The 23,565-nt window shown below is 48.5% G+C and overlaps 1 protein-coding gene across 2 annotated transcripts in view; it reads left to right on the top strand.

Annotated features, from left to right (window-relative positions):
- Positions 1-23,090, top strand: part of ofcc1 (orofacial cleft 1 candidate 1) — a 43,346-nt gene extending 20,256 nt beyond the window's left edge. Inside the window, exons 9-15 of one of the 2 annotated variants that reach the window (XM_086102642.1) lie at positions 7,333-7,611; positions 8,393-8,645; positions 8,990-9,153; positions 10,318-10,477; positions 16,778-16,978; positions 21,094-21,232; positions 21,383-23,090. In XM_086102642.1, the coding sequence (XP_085958768.1) occupies positions 7,333-7,611; positions 8,393-8,645; positions 8,990-9,153; positions 10,318-10,477; positions 16,778-16,978; positions 21,094-21,232; positions 21,383-21,432 (1,246 nt within the window). In that variant the 3' untranslated portion in view covers positions 21,433-23,090. Of the gene's footprint in view, positions 1-7,332; positions 7,612-8,392; positions 8,646-8,989; positions 9,154-10,317; positions 10,478-16,777; positions 16,979-21,093; positions 21,233-21,382 lie in introns of those variants that run through there. The other variant, XR_015099077.1, reaches the window with a different exon arrangement.
- The last annotated feature ends 475 nt before the right edge of the window (positions 23,091-23,565 follow it).

The following is a 23,565-nucleotide window of genomic DNA, read 5'->3' as shown; positions in this document are numbered from 1 at the left end:
AGCGACTCAATGACGCTCTCTGGGGAATTGAAAATCGTAAACCTGCGCGTGTTAGTCATTGCTCGTATTTCCACAAGATCAGAGACGACACGCAAATACGATCAAATGGCTTTCTCGCTTCTTCATATAGCTGTCGCGTATTTATTTATCTATCCGTCCGCCTGTATATTTCAAGTCCTGTGAGCAGTTGCGGAGTTGTGCAAAAGCCATTTCTTTCACGCCGTTCTTGATGAGGATTGCAGCGCGATGACGGCCCGCCTTCAAGTGTTGCTATTGATTTCATCTTGGCAGGAGAACGTCTTTGAGCGAAAGGCTCTTTTATGACCTCACCTCATCAGAACATTAGAAAGACACAGCGCTGCTGTTGGCTTTCGCAGGGATATTACCAAAAAAAAAAAAAAACAACAAAAGACCGTGCAAGCTCAAAGTCATTGCCGCACGCATCCCTCCCATTGTGATGTTTGACTTTGCCAAGGCTCCTGCACATTACCTGAGGACTAGAAGAGAAGCGAGAGGCGGGGGCTGTTTATTTCTGGGCTTTTTATTTGTCATCTTTCTTGCATGATAATGATGTGATGTCATTTATCGATCGTTTCTCTGATCTGCTTGCGTGAGCATCCGGCGTGCACCTGCGCTTGCAAGCGACTGAGGGATATGACTGCCATCTATTGAGCCGCACGAGAGTGAGCTCATGAAGATTTGGAGAGGGTGTCCTAATATTCATGCGTGATTCAGCAAACATTTCCAAAATTTGGGATTTGATTCGAGATATTCGGATGTGTCACGCAATTTAAGGGGAAAAAAAATGAATAAAAGCAAAAACCCGACGAGACGTATGGCTTTGTCTAAAAAAGGCTCGACGGCAGAGGACGCGCTGTAACTAAAACAAACACGGAACGCATACTTGTGATATTTTTTAGCCGCAGGTGCAACTTCAACGTCCGTAACAACTGCGTCGGCTGTCTGTCAAGCGTATGACAAGTGACAGGTTGTAGGAATTAATCAGGCAGAGACGGCAGTTGCGTTGACGTGAAATGAACTCCTCCTCTTCCTCGTGTGTTTGGAACGAGATGAACTCACTGAAAACAAACAAAAAAAAAGCTAACTTGCGCCCCACGAGGCTCAATAATGCACAATTGGCAACGTCTCTGGATAATTCCAGGTCATTATCGGAGAAATGAATGGAACAAAGAGCATCCGTGATGATTTGCCTTTCTTTGCGCGCGGACATCCGACATTCCGGCTACACGTCTGAACATGTGCGCAAACTCATTCGGTGACCTTGCGGCTCTTCACGTTAATCCTCCGATGCGCAGATGTTGCAGTTTAATGTCGATTGTTTGAGAAAGGTTGATGACGCCTCCGTATCATAATTTGATCAAGCAGATTTGAGTCATTTTCATTTGACCCCCCCCCCCCCCCCCACACACACTTCATAATTCCGATTCGGAAAACGTTATCCCTGTGGAGCAATTAAGGAGCTAATGTACCGATAACATCGGTTAGCTGTTGCACATTAAAAATTCTCTACATATATTTCCAGGAAACAACATAAAAATAAAATTGGCTTAAATCAGTAAGATGTTTTTTTTTTCATGTTCATAACCATTAGAAATAATCATTCGCGCCTTCATGAAACATTTCTTGAATTTCTTCTAAGACTGGTTGCAGGTGAGAACCTGTTTTAATCAAAGTAATTCTCACATAGCGTTTAGATCTAATTAGTCCAATTATCAAGTTTCTAATTACATTGAAATATAGCCCCTAATTCTCATAGCAATTACACTGTATGGATGTCTTACCCTGATGATGGAGAGAGAGAGAGATGTTTTCTTGGTTGCACTCAGACCCATTTAGTCACACAAACATGTAAACTTTGACTTTGGCGGTATTGCAACACACTGTGATGATTGCAACACACACAAACACACAACACACGCGTCATGCCCCCCCCCCCCCCCCCATGGAGTCAAAAGGAACACGTTGACCTAATTTCCCCAAGTTAGTTCGCCTCGTTGGGGACCAACGTTGCTCTTCACACGTTTCCCCCCCACCGAGCCAGTTCGAAGGCTCCATCTCGGTTCCTCGCCATCTGGTTTTGTGCTCACGTGTAAGTTTAGTAGAAAAAGGGTCATGTCGTCACTTCAGGAATCCATCTGGTGCGACTCTGTGTAAAAAATGCGTCTCCAAGAAACATGATGGGGGGGGGGGGGGGTCACGCCTAAAATGAAACAACGGCTAGTCCGCAGCCTGTCAGCCCTGTGCAGGCTGCAACTTTACATCGCAAGGCGGCGCCGGGGTCAATCAATTCTGATATAATCCCGCTCACAGAGGTGGGCGGATGGTTAGTGCTCGTCACCTCCGGGTCGCTTTCCTGCGCCCGAGGGGGAGAAATGTTTGCATGCATGAGAGGAGGACAGCAGAGGAGGCCCCCCCCGTGGCTACCACCGGCCGGGCACACATGTCAGGGATTTCGGTGTCCAGACGTGCTCCGTTGCCGGCCCACATCCATCTAATCTATTCCCGCAATCGTCCTTCTTCCGTGTTTACGGAAATGGGGGCTGTCAGCTTCTCGACAGGCAAATTTGCCAAACGATTGGTTCATCTACTGTGACGTGGCTGTCAGTCAGGGCTGAGTGTGATCCCATTGGTGCTCTGGGTCGCGTAGGAATGGTTCGAAGGGGAGGGGAGGGCTGGGGAGGGTGAGCGGGGGCTTCATCCAAGGGGGGGGGGCGCATGACAAGAAGCATACACGCATGAGGTTTGCTTTCTTTGGATGCGTGTTTGGGCCAAAACGGACACTCTCGGGTGCTTTTCCCCTTTTATCGACGCCATCTGATCTCACTCCTTGACAAACATCCGAATAATTCAAGTCCACTGACAACTGCTTTCGCAAGACTTCAAATAGAGACCGCTGTCCCTTTCTGCTCATGTTATAAAAGTCAGCGGCCAACGATCAGTCAAACAAGGATTCCCAATGAATTGAAAGCTTTTTTTTTTTTTTCGTCGCTTCTGACGATGCGCTCCACCTTTCTTGTTTAGCTACAATTGTGATTGTTCGCCAATGCGTCCTTCTATTATTTTTAATTACCCACTGATATAGAGCGGCCGGAGTCGCCATTGCGTAATTCTCCTTTAGCAGCCTCCTCTATCCCTGCCACTGAGCTACGACCTGGTCAAGGAAATTCATTTGTGTCTGCGCTTGCCTTCCGTGGGCCGTGCTAAGAAACAAAGGGCTGTAAAGCGCCACCGCGGTAACTGTTCGAGGCGCAGATAAAAGGGGGGAATAGATCCAACGTCTGACACGTCTCTTTACAATATCAAGATAACTGTTCTTCAATCCAACTTGTTTCAGCGCACATGAGCGTAAATGACAACGGCAACAATTTGGATTGATGGCCCCACGCACGAGTTCGCTCCACGGCCCCCCCCTGTGGCATACTGTCGAAGGCCCAGCTCATATGCCGGCCGGGAACCAACGATGGATATTTCGTTTTTTGCATTGTTGCAAGAGGTCCTTTTGCTGTTCTTCATCTCAATTTCAAATGCAAAGAGCCATGCTTGAATTGTTCAAATGTGCCATTGGGTTATTCAGCATGCGCCCCAAAAACGGCCAGTGTGTCAAGCGGTACCGGGAAAGTCAACGGCTGCTGATTATAGGCTGCAGACAGAAATTGACGTGAGTGGGAACGCATACCAGGATAACGAGATGTTTGCTTCATAACGACTCAATGTTAAGCTTTTTCTTTTTCATTTAAAATGGCTTACCTTAAGCGGAATCTATATTTTCAGGAGCTGAGATAGATATATATATATATGTATGAAGTGAAGGTGCGTCCTTAATTATCGCCTAAAAGGCTGGCGGTGTCAGCAAGAAGACAAATGCCATCAAATTCCCAGAGAAATTCATAATCAAGGGGATGAGATGTAAACAAAGATAAGGTATCGCCCGTCCTCTCTCTCTCTCTCTCGCTTTGACACCTCAGATAATCACACTTCCATAATCAGTATGGCAGTCATGCATGTAGGCCACGAAGAGAACAATCACATTATCTGTCAATCTTCTAAGTCTATTTTCACACTCTCAATGTTTGCCTTCTCAATTTCCCCCGACAGCAAGCCATTCCTCAGCGACGTGTGAAAAGATGGGAGGTTTGAGCGCATTCATAAACAATGCCAGTGGCCCAAATAGGAAAGTGACAGGAAATAAGTTAATCCTCAAAATGAAAGGATAAGTCCGATACTTTTAAGTGGCCCTCGACTGGAGGCTTTCGACCCGCGGTGCTCTACGGAAGGATTCTGAGGGTTACCTTCGGTGGTTCAGCCCTGCAGACCTGCGACCGTTAAATCTGCGATTCAAAATGGAGCATCCCCGCTGTAATCCCTCTCCTAACCCACATCGCGACGCCCGTTCTCATTAGCCAAGCGTCTTGAAAAAGTACCGCTCGCTTGTACTGGCTTTTCCGTTTCTATTGATTTTTTTTTTTTCAAAGCAAAGCCGACCGACAGATAGCTCTTGCGCAAACGATCGTCCCGTAATTTGCATACCTCGCACAGTCTTTTCGAAAAAAAAAGAAAAAAAAAGGATGAGTCGGTTTTTGCAAAATGGGAACACATAGGTCTCCAAAGCACGATATTTAGGAAACAGCTTCTGACCTCCCCCGATTTCACTCAACCTTTTAAAGCAGGCCTGTCCAAACTAAGGCCCGGGCGCCATTTGCGGCCGGCCAACCATTTTTCAGTGCCCCGCGGCATATACTAAAAATGGTAATTGACACGGTCCAGAAGGCTAATTAAAAAAAGATGGTGGAGGTGGGCAGAGGGAGAAAGAAAAATTCTTTAAAACAATAAAGACAAAGACATCAATTATTTCCTTTGCATTCTGCTACTGCTGCGGGCCAATCTCGTGAGATAGAGGGCCGCTGGCCACCACAAAATCTTGAAAAACAATTTGCCTTCTCACCTTGGACAGAAAGCTGCTGTGTCAGCATTTTCCAAAGTAAGGAGAAAATATTCCCATGGCTCGCTTGACTGATTTTAGCGGGTCGAATGAATTGAAGCGGAAGAATAGCGGCCCTGGCCTCCTCGCACGTGTGCGGACTTTGGACGCCCCTGCTTGGAAGGGCAATTCAAATGGAGCAATGTGTGCCAATGCATTGCTGTTGAAACCATCCGCTTCGACTCTTTCAAGCGGCACGCTGTAATTTGGGAAGATGAAAACCCTGACTTTAATACAGCGGTGAAAACAGATTGCACATCATGTTTGCTTTGGAAGAGGCGCAAGGACACCACTCAAGTGTCTAAAAATATGCATCTTTCATGCATCATCAATATCTTCATCATATGAGAGGATGGGCGTCAGGTCGAGTTTGCCGCTTTCATTTCATGCCACTTGACAGGGGAGCATCTTGCCTGTGTTTACAGCGCACTGATTTTTTTTCTATTTTTTTGGGGGGGGGGGTGGCGGGGGTCCACTTTCCAATTCCACTTCAAATACAAAGAGAAAACCCCACATTTGGCCCATTCATTCAAAAAGCTTTGAAGAGAATAAAAGCCGGAATCATTCTGGTGAGGCACAGACATCGCATTTACATATATATTTATACATCATGTAATTGGTTTTTCGCGATGGAAATTATGTATATTTTCATTGCCTTGTCTCTTTGGTAGTGAACAGACATACATCAACACAACACTGCGAATTCCCAAGAAACTGGAGGAAATTGGCAAATACGGGCCAATGCCACACACGTCATTTCACTGCGGATCCAGCAGTTTTGTTTTTGTTTTTTGTTTTTGCTCCCATTAAAAGAAAGACATTGGCTGAAAGACATTTATTGGCAGTTGAATTCTCAACTCAACTCAAGTGTATTTCTCGAGCACTTGAAAACAACCACCGCTGTATATAAAGTTTGAAAGATGGGTGGCGGGAAAAATGGATGCATGACGGATTGGCTTCGCTCGATGGATGCGGCGTATAGATCATATTTGCATCAATCTACTCTCATGCCATTTACAGCCACAGTCACTTTTTTTTTTTTTTGCATGCTGCACTTCATCTCCTCTCACCAGTGGCCAACGTTTATGACAGATGTTTGCTTGTTATGGTTTCAGGAAAGCTATTAATATTTATTAGTCCAAAATTGCTGGCTAAGTGTTTTCTCAAAGAATCCCTCTGCCCACGTGTGCATCCAGCGAGGAGCTCGACAAACTTGAAACAATTCAACACCTCAGAGAAAATGCCAGCCACACAAAAAAATGTGTTTTGTTGTACGTGAGCAACTTTTTCTTTTTTTTTTTTTTTTTTGCAATGGTTCAACCTGGGAAGAAAATTCCAAGGCGTTTCATGGAGTAATAAATCTTGATTGAGCCGAGGCACGTTTACGTGAAGAAAAAAAAAATCGAAGGGCATACAGTAACACCATAAAAAGTATGCGTATTGAAAAAATGATGATGTCGTCACAGAGTGTGAAATTGGGCCCGTTTAATTGAGCACAAAGCCGATTCCGTTGCACGGACCACGACAGGTGTGCTCCATCTTCTGCCTGCTAATGAAAGAGCATGTCGTCGTTTCGCACTTGGTAAACTGTCGCCGGCGTAGATTCAGTACATGAACAAAGACGTGCGGTGTTTGTAATCAATCAACGATCATTCTCGGACAAATTACGTGCGACTGGATCATTTCCCGCGGCGGCCCTGCTAATCTCTCACGTCGTAGTCGTGTCGCCATGGCACTCTGGTTGGCCATCACTGCATTCATGTCATGTGAGATGCAACTCCGGACTCATTTCTTGGGTGCTGAGGTTGGCAACAATTGATTCGGGGGGGGTTGTTTTTTTTGTCCTTCGGCACTCTCCCATTGTCCCTCGATAGACACTCCAAAGTGAATTCCAGCCGTGCTCTGGGACACCGTGATGAGACGCTGGGATATCCACAGGCCAAAGCCTAAAGTCTCACTCTGGCGCTAACCTGAGCGCGCGAGTGCATTTGTTTGGCATGACCACTCGGCGAAACACATCACTTGGATTGTCGATACCGTTTCTCCAAATCGACCACAGCCGTAGCCACTGCCGTTGTATTACCTTCGACAATCTCCAGTCGTTTCCCGTATACACGGGGTCTTCCGTTTAACGAGTTCTGTTCCTTAGGCGACAGTTAGTCTATCACTTAACCATCAGAATCATCTTTAATGGCCGAGTATGTAGAACACAAGGAATTTGTCTCCAGTAGAACACGCTGCACTCATATCGTCATAAACAAGGACATGACAATATACATAGTATATCACTGTTGTGAAATGCATAAACGTAATCGTGTGTTGTCTAAAACCAGGCCTGTCCACAACTCGGTCCGTTCTGCTCAGCTGTTCAAGCCAGCCCACTTGGTCCTTCGCATGCTGCCATCCGAGCTGGGCCTTGCGTTGCTGCGGCAACAGCTCCACCACCACCGCCGCCGCCGCCACCAACAACAACCATGTGGTTGCCGGCGGGTCTGCGCTTTGCAGCTCAGCCTCATTATGCTGCTGCTGGCTTTGATGTGGTTTGTGAGGCTCTACCTGCATTACTGCAGCCAGTGGCTCTACCTCCAGGCCATTGCAGTTCCTGTCAACAAGTGAGTTCAGTTCCTTTGATACACATACACACACACACACACACATAGCTATCAGGATGGGAGGGGCGACTATTGATATGCATGCACGCATGCAGACAACAGAAAATGCACAGTTGCTTTTGTGCCACATTCTTGTGTATCCTGTTGAAGCACCACTTTGGAAACCCGGGCCCACAGTGGATGCATCTGAAAATGCTGCCCAAAGCAAAGACCACAATTTTCAAGGGCTGGACTAGAACAGCCAGACCAGAAGAAAGTTCGAATTTGCATCGGTAGTTTTGCTGCGCATGAAACTCCAATGGACCTCTTCATTGAGATTAATGAACAGAATCGCGAATAGGCAGAATCAGGTGGGACTTAATGAGCAGAAAGCCGACCTGTCCCTTGTTGCCGCTGCTTTGCCGTCTCCTGACTGATGGGAAGATTAAGGAGCTCATGAGGCTTGCTTGTAAATGGAGAGTCGATCTGGCGTGTACTCTCTTGGAAGTGGAAAAAGAAAAGAAAACAAAGCAAGTTTTGCAGCATGTGATGCTTTTTTCCCACCTCCTCTTTCTTCATATTCGCTTTATTCAGGCGCAATATTATGAAGGCGCTGCAAAGCAATCCAGCAGATGATCTTAATGACGACTACCATCAAATACAATTCAAAATGATTGCAAATAATCTGAGATTGTGTGAATAGTGACAGTGGCGCAACATGCTAAATCTGCCACATGCATATTGACGCGTGCACATTAAATCGCCCCCCCCCCTCTCCCCCACACCCTCTGCCTCTCACCAGATTCCGATTCCACGCTTACACGGTGGACCTGGTGTACCAGAGTTCTTTGCTTCACAACCGCGAGGAGCTGGTCATGGTGGTGGTGGGTCCCCTGACCTTGAACGCAGTCACGTTCCTGCTGGTTCTGATCAGATGTGGCTGTCAACGGATATTTGGCTCACTGCCTTCCTTCACGTCAAAGTTGATCATGGCTCAGGGAGTGTGGACAGTCCTGCACCCCCTGGCAGTCCTTGCAGTGGACGCCGTCCTCGGGGTAAGTCACTTAAAAATAACTTGGACACTTGTGCGCTTTAAATAGGAGTTCACTTTATCTTAGCAAAGTGACTTTAGATTACATGGGGGGGGGGGGGGGGGGATAGAGAGTTGAGGATGTGGAAAATAAAACGTGTGTGTGTGTTTATCATGCGCAGGGATAATGTTCAAACCATAATAATTGCAAATGAATTGTATGTTAAATTGAAAGCATAGAAGAAATGTTTTTTTTGTCCGGGCGACAAATCTTGCCATGTTGATGTTTGACAGCTCCCAATCAAATGAGATCCAATATGACTATCTATCTATCTATCCATGGCCGTAACCTCACGTTTGTCGCGGCAGCGTCTATCCTACGAGCCGGACAGACCGGTGGGGGACGCCGCCAAGCTATTCTGGCACTTCCGAAGAGCCGAGCGATCGGGTGCGGCCGGGGTGGCCGTCACCGTCTTCCTTTACGCGGTCATCTTTCTCCTGTCGCTCACCATCCTTGGCGTTTATCTGCTCAGGTGAGGCTCACGGCTGCGGATGAATAGACGCCTGCTCACGCGGGAGCTTCATGGCAATCTGACAATGAAGACGAATACTTTCCTTTGCAACACTCTGGCCTGGTTCTCACCAGCAGACTCGGGTTTCGGCATCCATTCAGAAAGAACTCTTTCTTCCACCATGTGGCATTTGGAGACATTACGGCAAAGGGCGAGCGGGCAAGGGGTACCTCCTCTTGCCGGTACGCGGACTATCCGCCGTCTGTGACGAGGCCGCCGACTAATGACACACGCGCGCGCGCGCTCACAGCCTTTTCCGGCAGCAAAGAAGTCAAATGTGGTTTGAAAAGGGATGATGAAGAGATACGGACTATTGGTTGGCGAGAGATGGCGTGAATGAATGAGAAGCCGCGTTCGAGTGCGGAATGAAACGAGACGGATGGCGTTGTTGTGTGCAAGGTCGGGGTAGTCCAAACATGCGCATCCCAAGGGGGGCTGGGGATGATGCTGGCTTCAAAGCGTTGCGCCACTTTCATGCATAAATCCTCGCTTCCTTGATGTCGGTTTTATTTGAGAGCTGATTACCCTCCGACAGACTACAATCTCTGCGGAAGGGCGCAAGGTCGGCTTGTTTTGATGGTCAGCCAATGCGCTATTTATTTATTTTTTTAAGTCTTACAGACATGGCGATTCCTTTTCAAGGCCGGCCGGCTGCATCCATATGCGGCTCAAAGAAATCGTTGCGCTTTTTTGTGATAAGCATCTCTGGATCAATACGCTGTCCGCTTTGGTCTCGAGTCTTTCCTTGTGACTCAGGCCGGGCTCTCCAAACTCATCTGCAACCGGCAATCTGGCAGGATTGGACTCCCACACACGACCAGACGCATCGTGCGCACAGACCATCATCGCACACACACACACACACACACACACACTGACAACGCCGGAGTCGGTGTGAGAACAAAGTGCTTCCTAGTCCAAGGGCAACATATTTGATTCCATTTGCACTTCCAATTTTTTTTCAGCCGTTCTGATCTATATTTGTCTTGATATTTTTTTTTTTCTCCCATTGATTTTCAAACGGAGCCATTGTGACAGGCAATGCGGCCGCGCATGTGGAGTACATTCGCAGCTTTGCTCTGGTATTTTTTTTTTTTACTCCTTTTCCGACTCCCCGCCCTCTAGATTTCACAACAATGGCCGCATGCTGGACATCTTCCAGAGGCTCACCGCCAAGGAGGGAACTTACTTCCTACCTCGGGACTTGGAGCTGTCCAATCAGGAGCTGAGCTACATCGTCAAGAAGGCAGAGCAATGGAGGGGCTTTCACGGCGAGAGGCGCAAGGTACGCGGATGCGGCCGGCAACCAAATTAAACTCGAGCCCAAAACAACGTCGAGAATTGACTTCTTCAATATCATTCCAATGTTCTTTAGTTACATTTCAGGAAACGGTGAACTTATCTCGGAGGTATTTAGCTTCATTCTAATTAGCGCGGGATAATTACCAAAACAGAAAGCCAGCTAGGAAGCGGCCTGATTGGTCTGCGGAAAGCACCTCCCGCAAAGACATTTTCCCAAAATGCGACGGCTAAATCAACATGCGGTGATGACGCCTGCGAATTTGCTACCCGGGTATGACCGACCTTTTTTGACACACGGGGGATTCAAAATGTAATGACTTGATAGCTCCGTGTTTTTTTTTTTTTTTCCCCAGTATTATCCTTGAACCTTGACACTATCAATACCGATTTACTGACAATTGGACATGAAATGCTCAAAACAAAATCAATCAATCAATCAAAGCTTCAACTACTCGCGCGCACGTCACTTAATTGGCGCTCATTACGCTTTGCGCCTCGGTGTTATTTTTCATCCAAATAAGACGGGCTGATGTGTGATTATTTTATAATTAGTGAGAGCGAGTCTCCATCCAGGGTCACTTTGCTAACTGGAGCCTAATTTGCCCACGCGCAATTCCTTGTGTCATTTCCCCTCATTAACTATTTATCACATCAAGGGGAAAAATATATAGATATATCAACGTGACAATTCATGAAGGCAAGCGAAGGAGCAGCCCGACAAGAGTTGAAACTAATATTTTGCAACTCTAATGATTTTTTTTTTGCATCCCTAATGAGATGGAATAAGGTTGATATGATTAGGTCAGGATGTAGTGTTTTTCATTAAAAATACATTTCCGAAACTGTATTCCAAATGTGCCCCTGCAATTAAATAATGAATCCGCTGCATTTCTTATTACCGAGCCAATTAATATCGGAGGCAAGGGCGAAATTTTAATAAGAGTAGGCCACGAGGCCTTCATTAGCTGGCTGGGAGAAAGGAGGGATGAGGGAAAGGGAAAAACATGGAACCCTGTGTCTACTGTACTCTTTTTTTGTTTTGTTTTGTTTTTAAATATACCAAGCCATGCAACAATGTAGCCGAAAAATGATATTCTTAGAGTAATCAAATCTGGGCCTCCCTGTAGATAGAAGAGAGGTGTCCAACTCTGAAATACTTTCCCAGGTATCGAAAACTGCTTTGTCGGAGCCATTGCGATGGCAGTGACAGAGCGCGGCAGAGGCTTAGCCCCTGCGAAGCTCGTTTGCTGCTAATTCATCCAAGTGCAAAGTTTCCCACTGGTGCTGACATTGGGATAATTGAAGGAGAGGAGAGGACAGATTAAATAGAAAGCAGAAAAGGCTAAGAAGACGTCTGTCGGCCGGCCCCGGAGATGTTTTCCCAACCTGATTGCATCAACGCTCACGCTCCTTCGTGTCGTTTGTCTTGGTGTGTCGAGGTAATAGATGACTGGCAGGCAATTGGGGGGGGGGGGGGGGGGGGCGCCCAAGGTGCTTCGCAACGTTGACGCGGTCGCTGGGACGAAAAAAAACACGCCACCCGGAACACGCCGAGCGCCAAGGTGGCTGGCGCGGGGTCAAGGTTCGGCCCACGCGGGTCCGGCGGCTCTCTTCGCTCCATGTGATTGTTCACGCGCTCGACTGCGTGTGCAGAAATGCGACGCAGGGTTCATCCGAATCCTGCGCTCTTTGTCGAAGGGGGCAGTCGTACACTGGGAGTCAGACGCTTTTTGCACGCCTGCATGTGCATGTCACATTAAAGTGGCTTCTTTTTTTTTTTCTGGGAGCGGACAGCGCTTTGGGCCCCGATGGCCCGAGGCAACAACAGGCAGGCGAGGGCAGGAAAGCGCAGCATCCGCGCAGTCCGGGCCCGAGAAAGAGCCCACCGTATGAGAAATGACTGCAAATGCTACGCGGCCGCCTTCCTGAAAAGGTCACAGGCTTGGCTGAGCGCTAACGTGTAAAAACAGCGGTCGACTCAAACTAAAGGGCCAAGATAAAGATGAAACAACAGTCTTGGACAAGTCGCACGTGTCATGTTTTTTTGTACAAAGCGCAGCGCGGCCAAGTTCTGACCGCAGACGAAACGGGACCGCCGACGCAAAGGCTGGAATTTTTCAGCGGTTAACACCAACATGAGCCCAATGTCACCAAGGAGAGAGCTGAAGAAAACTCCCAAGCAAATATTCATCGGAGTCAACCTCAAATCAAGAAGTGATGACAAAGTCTGCTGCAGTCAATATCCACAACATGACGATTGTTGCGGATGACTTACATGTGTCATGTGCAAAACAACGGATTTTTTTTTCTTCCTTCCTTTTAGCAGCGTTCTATTTTTCCTCAAAGCCCCACCGCGGTACAATCGTGTCTCCCGTTTCGAGACAGGCTGACACTTGGCTCACGAGGCAGACAAGTGAAGGAGACATTTTTTTTCGAGTAGGAACTTGTCGACGCGAAGCGTTTAATTACAGGGAGTGTCGGCGCCGCGGCTTAATGTGCCCCTCGCAATTAAGAGGATGTCATTATCTAGCAAAGCCCGGGCCGACCGAGATTTTGCGGGGGGTCGGGGGTGACGCCAAATTGGGGAAAGACCAAAATACAGCATCAAAGATGGACAGACAGATGTGAGGTGATGTCACTCGGTTTCTTGGGTTACCTTGAAAGACGTTGACCTCGGCCGCTTTGGGGATGGTGAGCGAATCGGACCGTGCCTTAAAGTCTCGTTATTTCAAATGCTCGAATTTACTGTAGACGATGAACACTTTTGTTTGTTGGATATCTTTCGCAAACCCCCAACCCTTGAAGTCCAAATTTGTCCCGTGCTGGTTTTGGATGCCGTTTTGTCGCACGACTTTTTGGCTGTGATGATTCCACTTCAGATGTTAATCGGCGGCCGTTTTGCCGGATGAGCACGGTAATGAGCGCCGGAAAGCGTCGTTGTGCGTTTTGCCGTCTGCTCACTGCCCGCGCGGGCGCGTGCGTATTTGCCGCGTGCAAATGCTGTCATGATTCGGTTTAGGGACCAACAGGTGGCACTGTAGGGCTCCCCCGGCAGCTCCACACCTGTTGGTCATTTGGTAATTAGTCGTATAAAAGGACTCCTGCCCGAACACTCGGTGTCGGGTCATTGTTGCTGTTTGCTCTTAGTTTCTGTCATGTTTAGTTCATTGTGTTTTAGCTTTAGTCATGGTTTTTGTTTGATACTTTGGACTTTGTGTGTTTGGGATTTAGTTTTCTTTGTTTTAAATACAATTCTTCAAATACACCCTGCTCCTCCCTCCTGCCTGCTTTTTGGGGTCCACCACCACCTCGCAACGTGACAAATGCGAGCGGGCGGCCCGTCTCGTCCGGTGGCGCGTTTAACGAGACGTCGTCTTGCGCTCGGGCCAAATGGCGCAGCGAGTGCCTCCGCGCCATTTTTAAGATGCTCCAATGATATCTGCCGACCGCGCGCATATTGGCCAGCTTTCCGATAAGATAAGAAAAATCTTTATTAGTCTCGCAATGGAGAAATTCCCAATTCACAGCAGCAAAGTTATGAAAGGAAGAAGTAGAACAACAAAATATAGGAGCTAATGGAAAGGCAGCCACTCACGCGGCGCCATTTTGAAGTCAAAATAACAAAAATAACACAACACAACACATAGATTAGAGCGGATCTGTTTCCATTCTAATGGCTGACATCGCTTGGCTCATCCATGCACGGGTCGGGTCCGGGGCGGGGGGGCGTGACCCTTTGGAGCTCGGATAGCCTCTAGTGTGGCGCGCACCCCTTCCTCGCCCTTCTCCCCGTTTTTTTCGCAAAGCCTTCGTCCGCCGTCGAAGCGCAAGCAAAAGTGCCAAATTGGTGCCCGGCTGGAAGTCTCCCCAGTTCCGTGCCGACGTGGAGCTCGCAGCTCCACGTCGGCATACTCGGGTTCCATCCTCAGCCTCGCCTTCCCTGCGCAAATGACACGTAAATAAGCGAAACTGTCCACCGCCCAGGCAAATTCAAATGCGCCCGTCAAAGTGATGAAGCACCGGCCCGCAGGGAGGCATTGTTTACATTTCTCCTCCACTCGTCGCCAAAGTGAGATTGGAATTATTTCTCTCACTTTAAATTCGAGCCGCGCGGGAGCGGAGGTACAAAGCAAAGGCTGTGGTGGCCCAGGGTGAGGAGCACCTCCTTGCTTCCGATGAGCAGAAGTCACGGTGGGGGGGAAAAGCGGCAAAATGTCATTCGGGCGGCGCCACGATTTGAGCTTTCGTTACGACCGGGGGCCCGAGCGCGAGAAGAAAGTCCTCTTTTGATTGGTCCGACATGCCCGCAAACTCACCAATATTGGCGAGCGCGATGAATTTGGAGGCACCGAAAGCTCAACAGCCAAGCTATTAGTCAATAAAAATGAGACGCGCTCCCCTCCACCAGTTTTGCCGAGCAACACCATCCAGCTTGAAGTCGAAAATGTCCTTTTTTGTGTCCGTATTCGGCTGGGCGGGCAGGAAATCCCATTTCCCCCTGAGAAAGGCTTGCGAGGCAGGTCTGTCCCCCCCCCCCCTTGCCCGCTCGCCCTTTGCCGTAATGTCTCCAAATGCTGAAATTGATGTCCCTGCTGGAAAAGACGCGTTGCCATCGATAGTCCTCCGCCAAAACGCATCAGGTCTGTCTCTCGTGATGCCAGTCAAGGGACTGATGCGGACTCTATCAGATTCTAAATACAGACCCCGACAATAAATCCCGGCTTGATTGGCTGGCAATTGGGTTAGCTCACTTGAACGCTATCTGCTTCAACCGCAGCTGGCCGGCCCGCCTGCTCCAACGCAGGCACCGAACCTAAATCAGTCACTTAGTGCTAGCAAATGGAACCAACGGCGCAAAGAGCAAAGAGCACTCCGACTCTTGTTAGAAAGCAAGAAGCCAGGCAGGCACCGGCGGAACAAAACCAGACGAGTCGGGTCGGCGTGCAGAGCCTCTGAGGCTCGCCGCCCGAGCCCCGCGTGCAAAATCTTCTCAAGCTTTTGTTTGGCCTCGTCCACTGGATTTTGCGTGCTCATTCGCAGAGGGCCGTAAAAAAAAAGGCTTCCGGAACAGCGCAAGGAGACACCCAAACGGGTGCATTTAAACTAAAGTGACTCCCGGCCGGCCCTCAGCAGACAAGCTTCTCTTTCAACCCGGTGTTGACGAGCGACAAAATTTGAACAACAACAACAACGAGCGACGGGACCGTTTTCGTTTTTAATCTTCAATTGGTTACGATTGTGATTCAGTCGTTTGGGTTTCAAAATAGATTGTGTGTCACTCGTTCAGCAATTGCCCATCTAAAATGTCCACTTGGTGTGTTTCATTTTGACGGTTTTGCACACCGTCCTTGTACTCGGGACCTTCCCAACCGTTTTGCCCCAAAAGTAGCGTCCAACTAAAGACAAGTTCAACGGAAAGGCACCTTGCAGGCAACTGTTGGTGAGGGTCATAACTGCAATTAGGATGACTACTAAGCAAATAGACGGATGGCCGGCTGGCAAGGCACACATTGTTTGGGCGTGTGCACCCGCACGCACGCACGCACACCCGCACGCACGCAGAGTCCACTGAGCTCATCCTGGCGTTAGACTGCGGCGGTGGACCCCGCACGCGAGCGGCATTTTGACAATGACATCCTTTCTAACGGCGAGACGGCCCGCTTTGCAGCTTCTGCGGCGGCTCCAATTACAAGTGAGGGAACGGGCCTCACTGTTTTCTCTGCAAAGTGCCTTGAGTTGTATTTGGCTAAGTGTTTAGAGGTGCCGGCTGGCACGGATACGCCGCTCAATGAAACCCCGACGTTGAACGTGCAGTTGTTTTTCCTCCCGCCGTTTGGGTGTTTTCTGACCAGTAAGCGTGTTGCAAAGTAACAAGAAGATGTCATTGCTGGCTCGACTGATATGAGCCCGTTGAACGAATTCAAATTGAAGAACATTTCAAGTGGCCCTCGGCGGAAAAAGTCGGGACACGCCTGCTAACGATCGGTTGATCTCGCACGGATTGCGATTTTGTTGTTACCTTGCTCGTTTGCATTTGTTTGGTTGACTTCCAATGATCATCCCATTTTTAACACAACAGATCACACATTTGTGTTCTATTCCGGTCTGTCGGGGGAAAGTAGACCAAATGCGATCCTAAACCTGATTGTGTGTGTGTGTGTGTGTGTGTGTGTGTGTGTGTGTGTGTGTGTGTGTGTGTGTGTGTGTGTGTGTGTGTGTGTGTGTGTGTGTGTGTGTGTGTGTGTGTGTGTGTGTGTGTGTGTGTGTGTGTGCGAGAGACTAGGTGGCAGTCTATGAGCATACGTGGACAGCAGAGAAGCCGTCGGCCGCCGGCGCAACCCCCACGGACGAGCGGCGTCAGGAGCCCTCTCCCTTGCCACGGGGAGAGACCGGCACCCACGTAGCCATCCACACGCTCTACGTCAGCGGGCTCAAGCAAAGATACCGGCATTTCCTCCGCCAGCCGGACGGGGCCATCGTTGAGGTACGGCATTTCGGAATTTTGCATAAGGTGACAGGATGGACGCTATTGTCTTCATTTGCACCCAACATTCTGCCCCGCCACGGGTGCCTGCTCGTCATTTTGGGGGGGCTTAAGGCAAGATGAGGAAAGGTGGGTGGGATGCAGACCTGACCCTCACACACGGTGGGGATGCGGAGGGAGGTCGGTGACTCGCAGCCTCAAAATCGGGAGCGGACACGAGTGCGGCCGTGCGGCGCCAAGAGAGCGAGTGGCAACGCCGCGAACCTGCAGAACGAGAATCCCAAAGGATTTCCTTGGGCAAAAACAAATGTAAAATGCCGTTTCCTTCTCAAATAGAAGAGAAAAGATTTGCCCCCAGAAACAAATCCCGACTTGGTTGGAAAGATCAGTTGTAGTCACCGCTTGGCAAATAGCAATCGCCTGCTCGCACCGCGTTGAGTCGAAGGCTTGACAACAACGCCGGCCCGACTGACTCGACGGAGGGGGGGCGGGGGGGGGGGCGCTCGGGGAATTTAATTACATCGCCAACCTCTTTCATCCTGACTTTTGACAAGACGCCGCAGTGTGTGAAACATTGCTTCATTAGTGCTACCTGACAAGTGCTGCATTTATTCCTTTCTTCAATCATTCCTGTCAGTCCCCCCTGAGAGCAACCTGCATCATCTCCACTAGATTAATATTTGGAAGTTTGACTGTCAGAGGAACGGCGGGAGGTGGCAACTATACATCCGCGCTAACAATTAGCTCGGAGGCTCCGTTACGTCCTAATAGTCCTCCGTCATGATTTGACTGATGGGGAGTGTAAACATTCAACGTTGGCTCTCTCGCTCTCTCCGGGGCGCGCCGGGCCCGAGCCCGAGCCCGTAGACCCAGATCAGACGTCCCGGCAAAGAACTCGCGCAAAGCGCTCGGCCGCAAACGCATCGCTGAAGACAATTGGGAAGAGCTGCGTCGAGGCCACGTGAAGTGAAGGATGCGCGCGTCTCCTCGGGCGCTTCCGTCTGTTGTTTGCGACCTCGCCGCAAGAGAACGCCGAGGGCGTTAAAAGGACGGTGACGGCCGGGGGAGTCCGTCTCCATCCCCACCGCGCCTTGCGGCTCCGACCTCTCATCTGGTTTTATGTATGTGCGAGCAACCTGGAATCACCAAAGGGCATTGCGGGCACACGTGCGCTGATTTTTATTGGCATTTTATGCTCTGGCATTCAGATACGCACGCGACAGGGCGCTGTGTGCGTATTGGCCTCCAGATGTACAGCGATGGCTCTTCCCAGATAAAGAGCAATAAAAGCAAAACAGATGAGAAAATAGAAAACATTGAGATTGTGGGCATACATCCAAAAGGAGAATTGAGATTTGGTTCTGTCCCAAGACCCAAACTAAAACCCCACATGCATTGCAAAAAAAATTTTTTTTAAATATATATATACAGTATATAATCTGTATATATATATACCTGTGTATATATATATATATATATATATATATATCTACCATCTTTCTACAAAATCACGTCTTTCTAATCAATCGGTTCCCAACTAAAAATTGACAATGGCCCAATGATAATCAGTTGCTGCTTCCCAAATGCAAAGAGAGTCCATGTCTGCAAGTGATCTTTTCCTCTGTTGCGTCCTCCGCAGCAGAGAAAATGCGAGGTGGTTTTTTTTTTTCTTTCCAAACGGGGCCCTTTTTTTTTTTTCCGTTGTCAAAATCTTTGGCCAAACCTGCCCTCCGAGATCGACAGTGATACAAATATTTAACCCCATTTAAATATGTAATGCTGTGACTCCACTCTCGTTAGCGAGGGTAATTGTGCTCCCGAAGAAGGCTGCTTCCATTTACTGAGGCAATATTGACGGATGGCTCATTTCCTTTAAAGTGCTCTGTTTTCATAGGCAGTGTCCTGGACGCCGGTGCCCCGGAGGAGTCGCTCCTCCCTTAGAATAACATGACCGCAGCTCCGGGGGCCAGCGGCTTTGCATATTACTCACACATTTACAGGCTGAATTTGTCTAAACGAACACCTTAACAATTAAAGTCCCGGAAGAATGGCCCTGAGCTGTGGACATTGTGAGACACTGTTTGGAAGGCACCCAACAGTCAGGTGTGTCCTGTTTGCCGAAATGCGAGAAAACGAAAAGCGGCCGTGCAAAATGAAATCTTCCGATTGTTGATACAGCCATTATTCCACCGGTTACTGTATGTTGATTGAAGCCTTTTTCTCATGCTCCCCGTTGATAGATTCCTGGCAAAGCGGCGCAAATAGGTGGTCAAACGCCCAAATAATGAGGTCTTTATGATATGCATCGTGCTCAAAGAAAGTTCATATTAATGATCCCTCTGCATACGGCCCCCGGGCGCGCGTCTGTGATATCGGCCACGCTGCTGGAACTGCGCGGCGGAATCACGACCGTACCAAACGTCGCCATCCGTGTGCTCGCACGCAAAAAAAAAAAAAAAAAAAAAGGTAAAGTGAGGTGTAGCTTTGCAAACACTCACGACCTATAAAACAGATGTTCCACAGATGCCATCTCGCAAAAAACGCCGCTGACAACAACAGTTAGGGCCGAAATGACGCAGGCAACCGCACCCGGCGTAACGCGAGGCCTTCGGTGAAGGCCTCGTAAGCGCTCTGTCTGCAGAAACAAGATGGCTGATGAAGAAATTAACGCCGGCAAAGTCATTATCTTCCCTCCTAAAACCACAGTGTGTTTATGTCCCCCCGCGTCGCTCTTTTCCTCGCGGGCTAGCGCTTAAGTGTCGACGGACAACTGTGCTCGCGTCGTTGTCTCCTCGCTCCATATGGAAGGCGGCAGCATATGCAAAAACTGGCTGGGCTTCTGTGAAACTTCAATTAAAGATGCGCAACTAAGGCTCCGCCAGCTTGACTATTACCTCTCCCCGCAAATTATTTATGGCGCCGCAAAAAAAAAAAAAAAATGCTGATGAGGAGTATCTCCGCTGACAAGGATAAATAAAGATGGCAATTTCCGCAGCGCTTTTTCTCTCCTTCTTTCCGCGTGATGTGCCGAAACACTTTCGGAGAGGGGCTGCAGTTTCTGCACGCTGTCGTTTTCGACTGCCATTGCTTTGTTGCATTATGCGACGTGCTTCGCTCTGAATTTGGTTCGCTCCTTCTCCCATGAAAGACTATTGACAAAACTATCGGGACGCTTGCCCAATCAATTCGGCATTTGGTGGGGTCAGGTAGGGAAGCCCAAACGGGGGAAAAAACGATTTTTCTGTATAAGCTGGAGGATGAGTTAGGAAATTGGTTCGGGGTGTTCAACAGGGAAGCGGAAAGGGATTGAGCCGAACTGTTCTCGCGTCGACTTGTCCAAATGATGCGATGACACAAACATCACGCAGAGAGGATGATGAGTAAGAAGCGCAAGAAGGACGAATGAATAAGTGACAACCCGTGAAATGTGCCACGAACGATCCTCCCTTTGTCACCACCGCACGAGCGGCGATCCACTTGGGTCTTCGCCCGACCAATATTGACCCAATTTATCATGCGGGGAATACCAAGAGGTTAACCTTTTGAAAAACACCCTTGCAGCCACAATAATTGACAAAGCACATCAATTCTGCGCCCGCCGTTCTTTTTTTTTGTAATTACTCCCCCCCCCCCCCCCCCGTTTGATTGCTGCTTTGGTGCTGGCGGACCCACGCTTCGTTTGCCATGAGGTCGTCGTCAGCCCTCAGAAATAAAGTAGGATTCTGATTCATAAAACCGTGTGTGTGTGTATACGGCTAGAAGACAGAGGAGAATGTCCTTGGCTATATACGCTATGTTGCAGGAATAGATCAATGCTTCCCTGGCAGCCATATCTGCTTAGCAGGAGAACTTCTCCAAAGTACACCGCATGTAATTAAATGGCAAGTTAGTACAGGTTTTAGATAAAGGCATTTTTCGCCAAACATTTTTCAACTCGGCTTCCCTATCTCTGCGATTTGCAGCTGTAAAAAAAAAAAAGTGCCTGGTGCCATTTTTCCACGTGGAACATGCTAAGCGTACGGTGTGGGTACTGAAGCGAGAGGCTGCGCTCATATGCTTGTCCGCGCGTTGCCCGAGAAAGGCCCACTGACTGCGCGCGTGCGGCTTTCCCGAAGGTGATCGGTGACCTGGAGGGCTTGGACCACGCAAGCGGAACGGCGCCTCGTGCAGGCCAGCGATCAGAGCCTTGGACGGTGGACCGGGAGGGCTCGGGCGTCGCCCGCCAGCCACGGAAAAGAAAGAAGCTTTTTGGACGTGAGTGCTGTCACAGAATTTGCTCGATGACGGCACATAATGACACTGACTCATGTCAAACACGCAAGCCGGCTACCTGCGCAAACATTTTCTTCCCGCTGTTTGTTCAACTGAATTTGCACCGTTTTCATGGCGGCTCTCTTCCCTCAGGGTGTCCTCGTGTTGAGCCAGTGGGAGGAAGCAGGTGCGACTCCGCTTAAGAGCAAGACCTCAACCAATGAGAGTGAAGCGAGGGGTTTGGACACCAAACTGTTGTCTTGTCACTTTCACAACTGTCATTTTGACTCGGGGGTTTGAGGTCGACGTTGAGCTTCATCAGTCTTTTGCCAATCTTGCCGGCCCTCCCACAGACGAACACATTAGCCTTGAAGTCGTGCCTTTGTCGCAGCTCGGCCCGATGATCGTCACGCACTGAACGTTGGAGTCAGCCAATCCTCCATGCAGCGTCTCCAGTCGGTCCAGAATGCTGCTACTCACCTCTTGGCTGGTACTCGCATCACCCCTTCACCGGCTCATTTCAGAGTTCTTTTGCTGGAGAGCCTCTGATTGGTTTTCCAATCTGGAAAGTGAGTGAACTGAAGCCTGTCATTGCTGTCAACGGGCGTCCACCCAAAAAAAAAAAAGCGAAGCAAACTCTTCACGCAACTATTTAGCGTCTTCAATGGGCCATTTATGTTTTTGTAACGTTGGAGGACAGTCTTGTTGACACCAATGAGGTGTTTTACATGGCAATATGTCACTTATTTCAATATAGTCACGGTAAATAGTAAAGGGAGCTCCGCCGAGGGCTCCTATTGATTCCATCAAACCGAAAGATGGTTCGGAGACTATGTTTACACATTTGTCATGCATTCAAGTGGATGGAAATGGTTGATCGGCACGTACACACATATTCCAGCCACGTTGAAGCCGGAAATGAAACCCGATTGCAAGTAGAGACTTTGACGTTGGCACAAAACGAATTCAGCTGAGGGAGAGCCGATGTAAAAGTTACTCATCTCAAATTCAGTAATAAAATATTCATATTGGCCTCCCATTAGAAGGGATAATATTCCAGCCAGCTTGACGTGGATTAAATATGTGTCTGCTCGTCGGTGCTCAGCGTAATGAAGCGCTTCACAAATCAAGCAATAACGGCCGCCTACTTACGCATATTGCTTAATTAGAGGTTGTGAGCTTATTAGCATGTGTCACAGCCGCGGCGCCACAGGATGACGGGCATCCGGGGGCAGATGTCATTGAAGGGCGCCCTTGAAAGAGTTCTTCGACAGCGAAACGAAAATGGGGGCAAAATAACCCGACGGCGCCGTCGGTTCTCCCTTTTGAGGAGCCGTTACACATCGGGGCCATTTTGGATATGTCGGATTTTGTTTCTCTCATTCCATGCATTCAATTGAAGACGTGCATGTCGGGTTTCAAAACTTTCAAGGTCGGTTTTCCAAGTAAGGTTATGGTTTCAAAGTAGGGGTTCCGAGCAGGATGTCAAAGTTGGGTCCGGGTTTCAAAGTAGAGTTTCCGAGTGCAGGTAGGATTTCAAAGTGGACTTCGAAATGGAGTTGGGGTTTCAAACGTAGTCATTGCGTTTCTACGTAGGCTTACGGTTTCAAAGTAGGGTTTGAAAATAGGCTTTAAAGTAGGGAGAGGGTTTCAAAGCAGCTCTCTGTCTCGCTCTCGTTATTATTACATTGATGTATTTATTCGATGCATTTTGCTCTTCAATCATGTTTTTTCACTGCATGTGCATTTGAATTTGCATGAAGTGGTGGAATTCCCTTTCCAATGCAACATATTCGGATTTCCGTCAAAGAGGCAGTGCACCGTTGCTCATGGCTTTCATGGGCAAGGTTGAACAAGTTTCATGAGCGCATCACTTTAATGGGGGGGGGGGGGGTTCATGTTCATTTTCAATAAAGTATAGAAACTTTTCTTCTGATCTGTTTGGATATTTGTTTCTTTGTACACTATTGATAAAAGGCTTCTCTATTAGTGTATCCTTCCCCTTTTCATCCAAGAAACAAAGCCTCTCCCAAGTGATGCTGAAGGGTGCAACAGCAGAGTGGCGGAAGGAATTGCACTGTTTCAAATATTTGATTGCTGAGGACAAACATTATTTTCACACAATCTAAATTTCAAATTGGTCCCTGGGAGAAAAAAACACGACTGGGGGGTAGAAAGACATGCCGCTAGGTCTGAGCGCTGCACATCTGCTGATTTATGTTAAAAGCAAAAAAAAAAAAAACCCCTCTTCATGAAGGGAACTGTGACTTTTTGAAGTTGAAGAAGTTGTGTTTGTGTGTGTGTGTGTGTGTGTGTGTGTGCGTGCTCTGCCGGGC

Source organism: Hippocampus guttulatus, chromosome 21 (genome assembly GCF_054856545.1).
Source record: "Hippocampus guttulatus isolate MCC_2025c chromosome 21, RoL_Hgut_1.0, whole genome shotgun sequence".
Classification (NCBI taxonomy): Eukaryota; Metazoa; Chordata; class Actinopteri; order Syngnathiformes; family Syngnathidae; genus Hippocampus; species Hippocampus guttulatus.
Note: the sequence above shows the minus strand (reverse complement) of the source record. Positions and strands in the feature narration are given on the sequence as shown.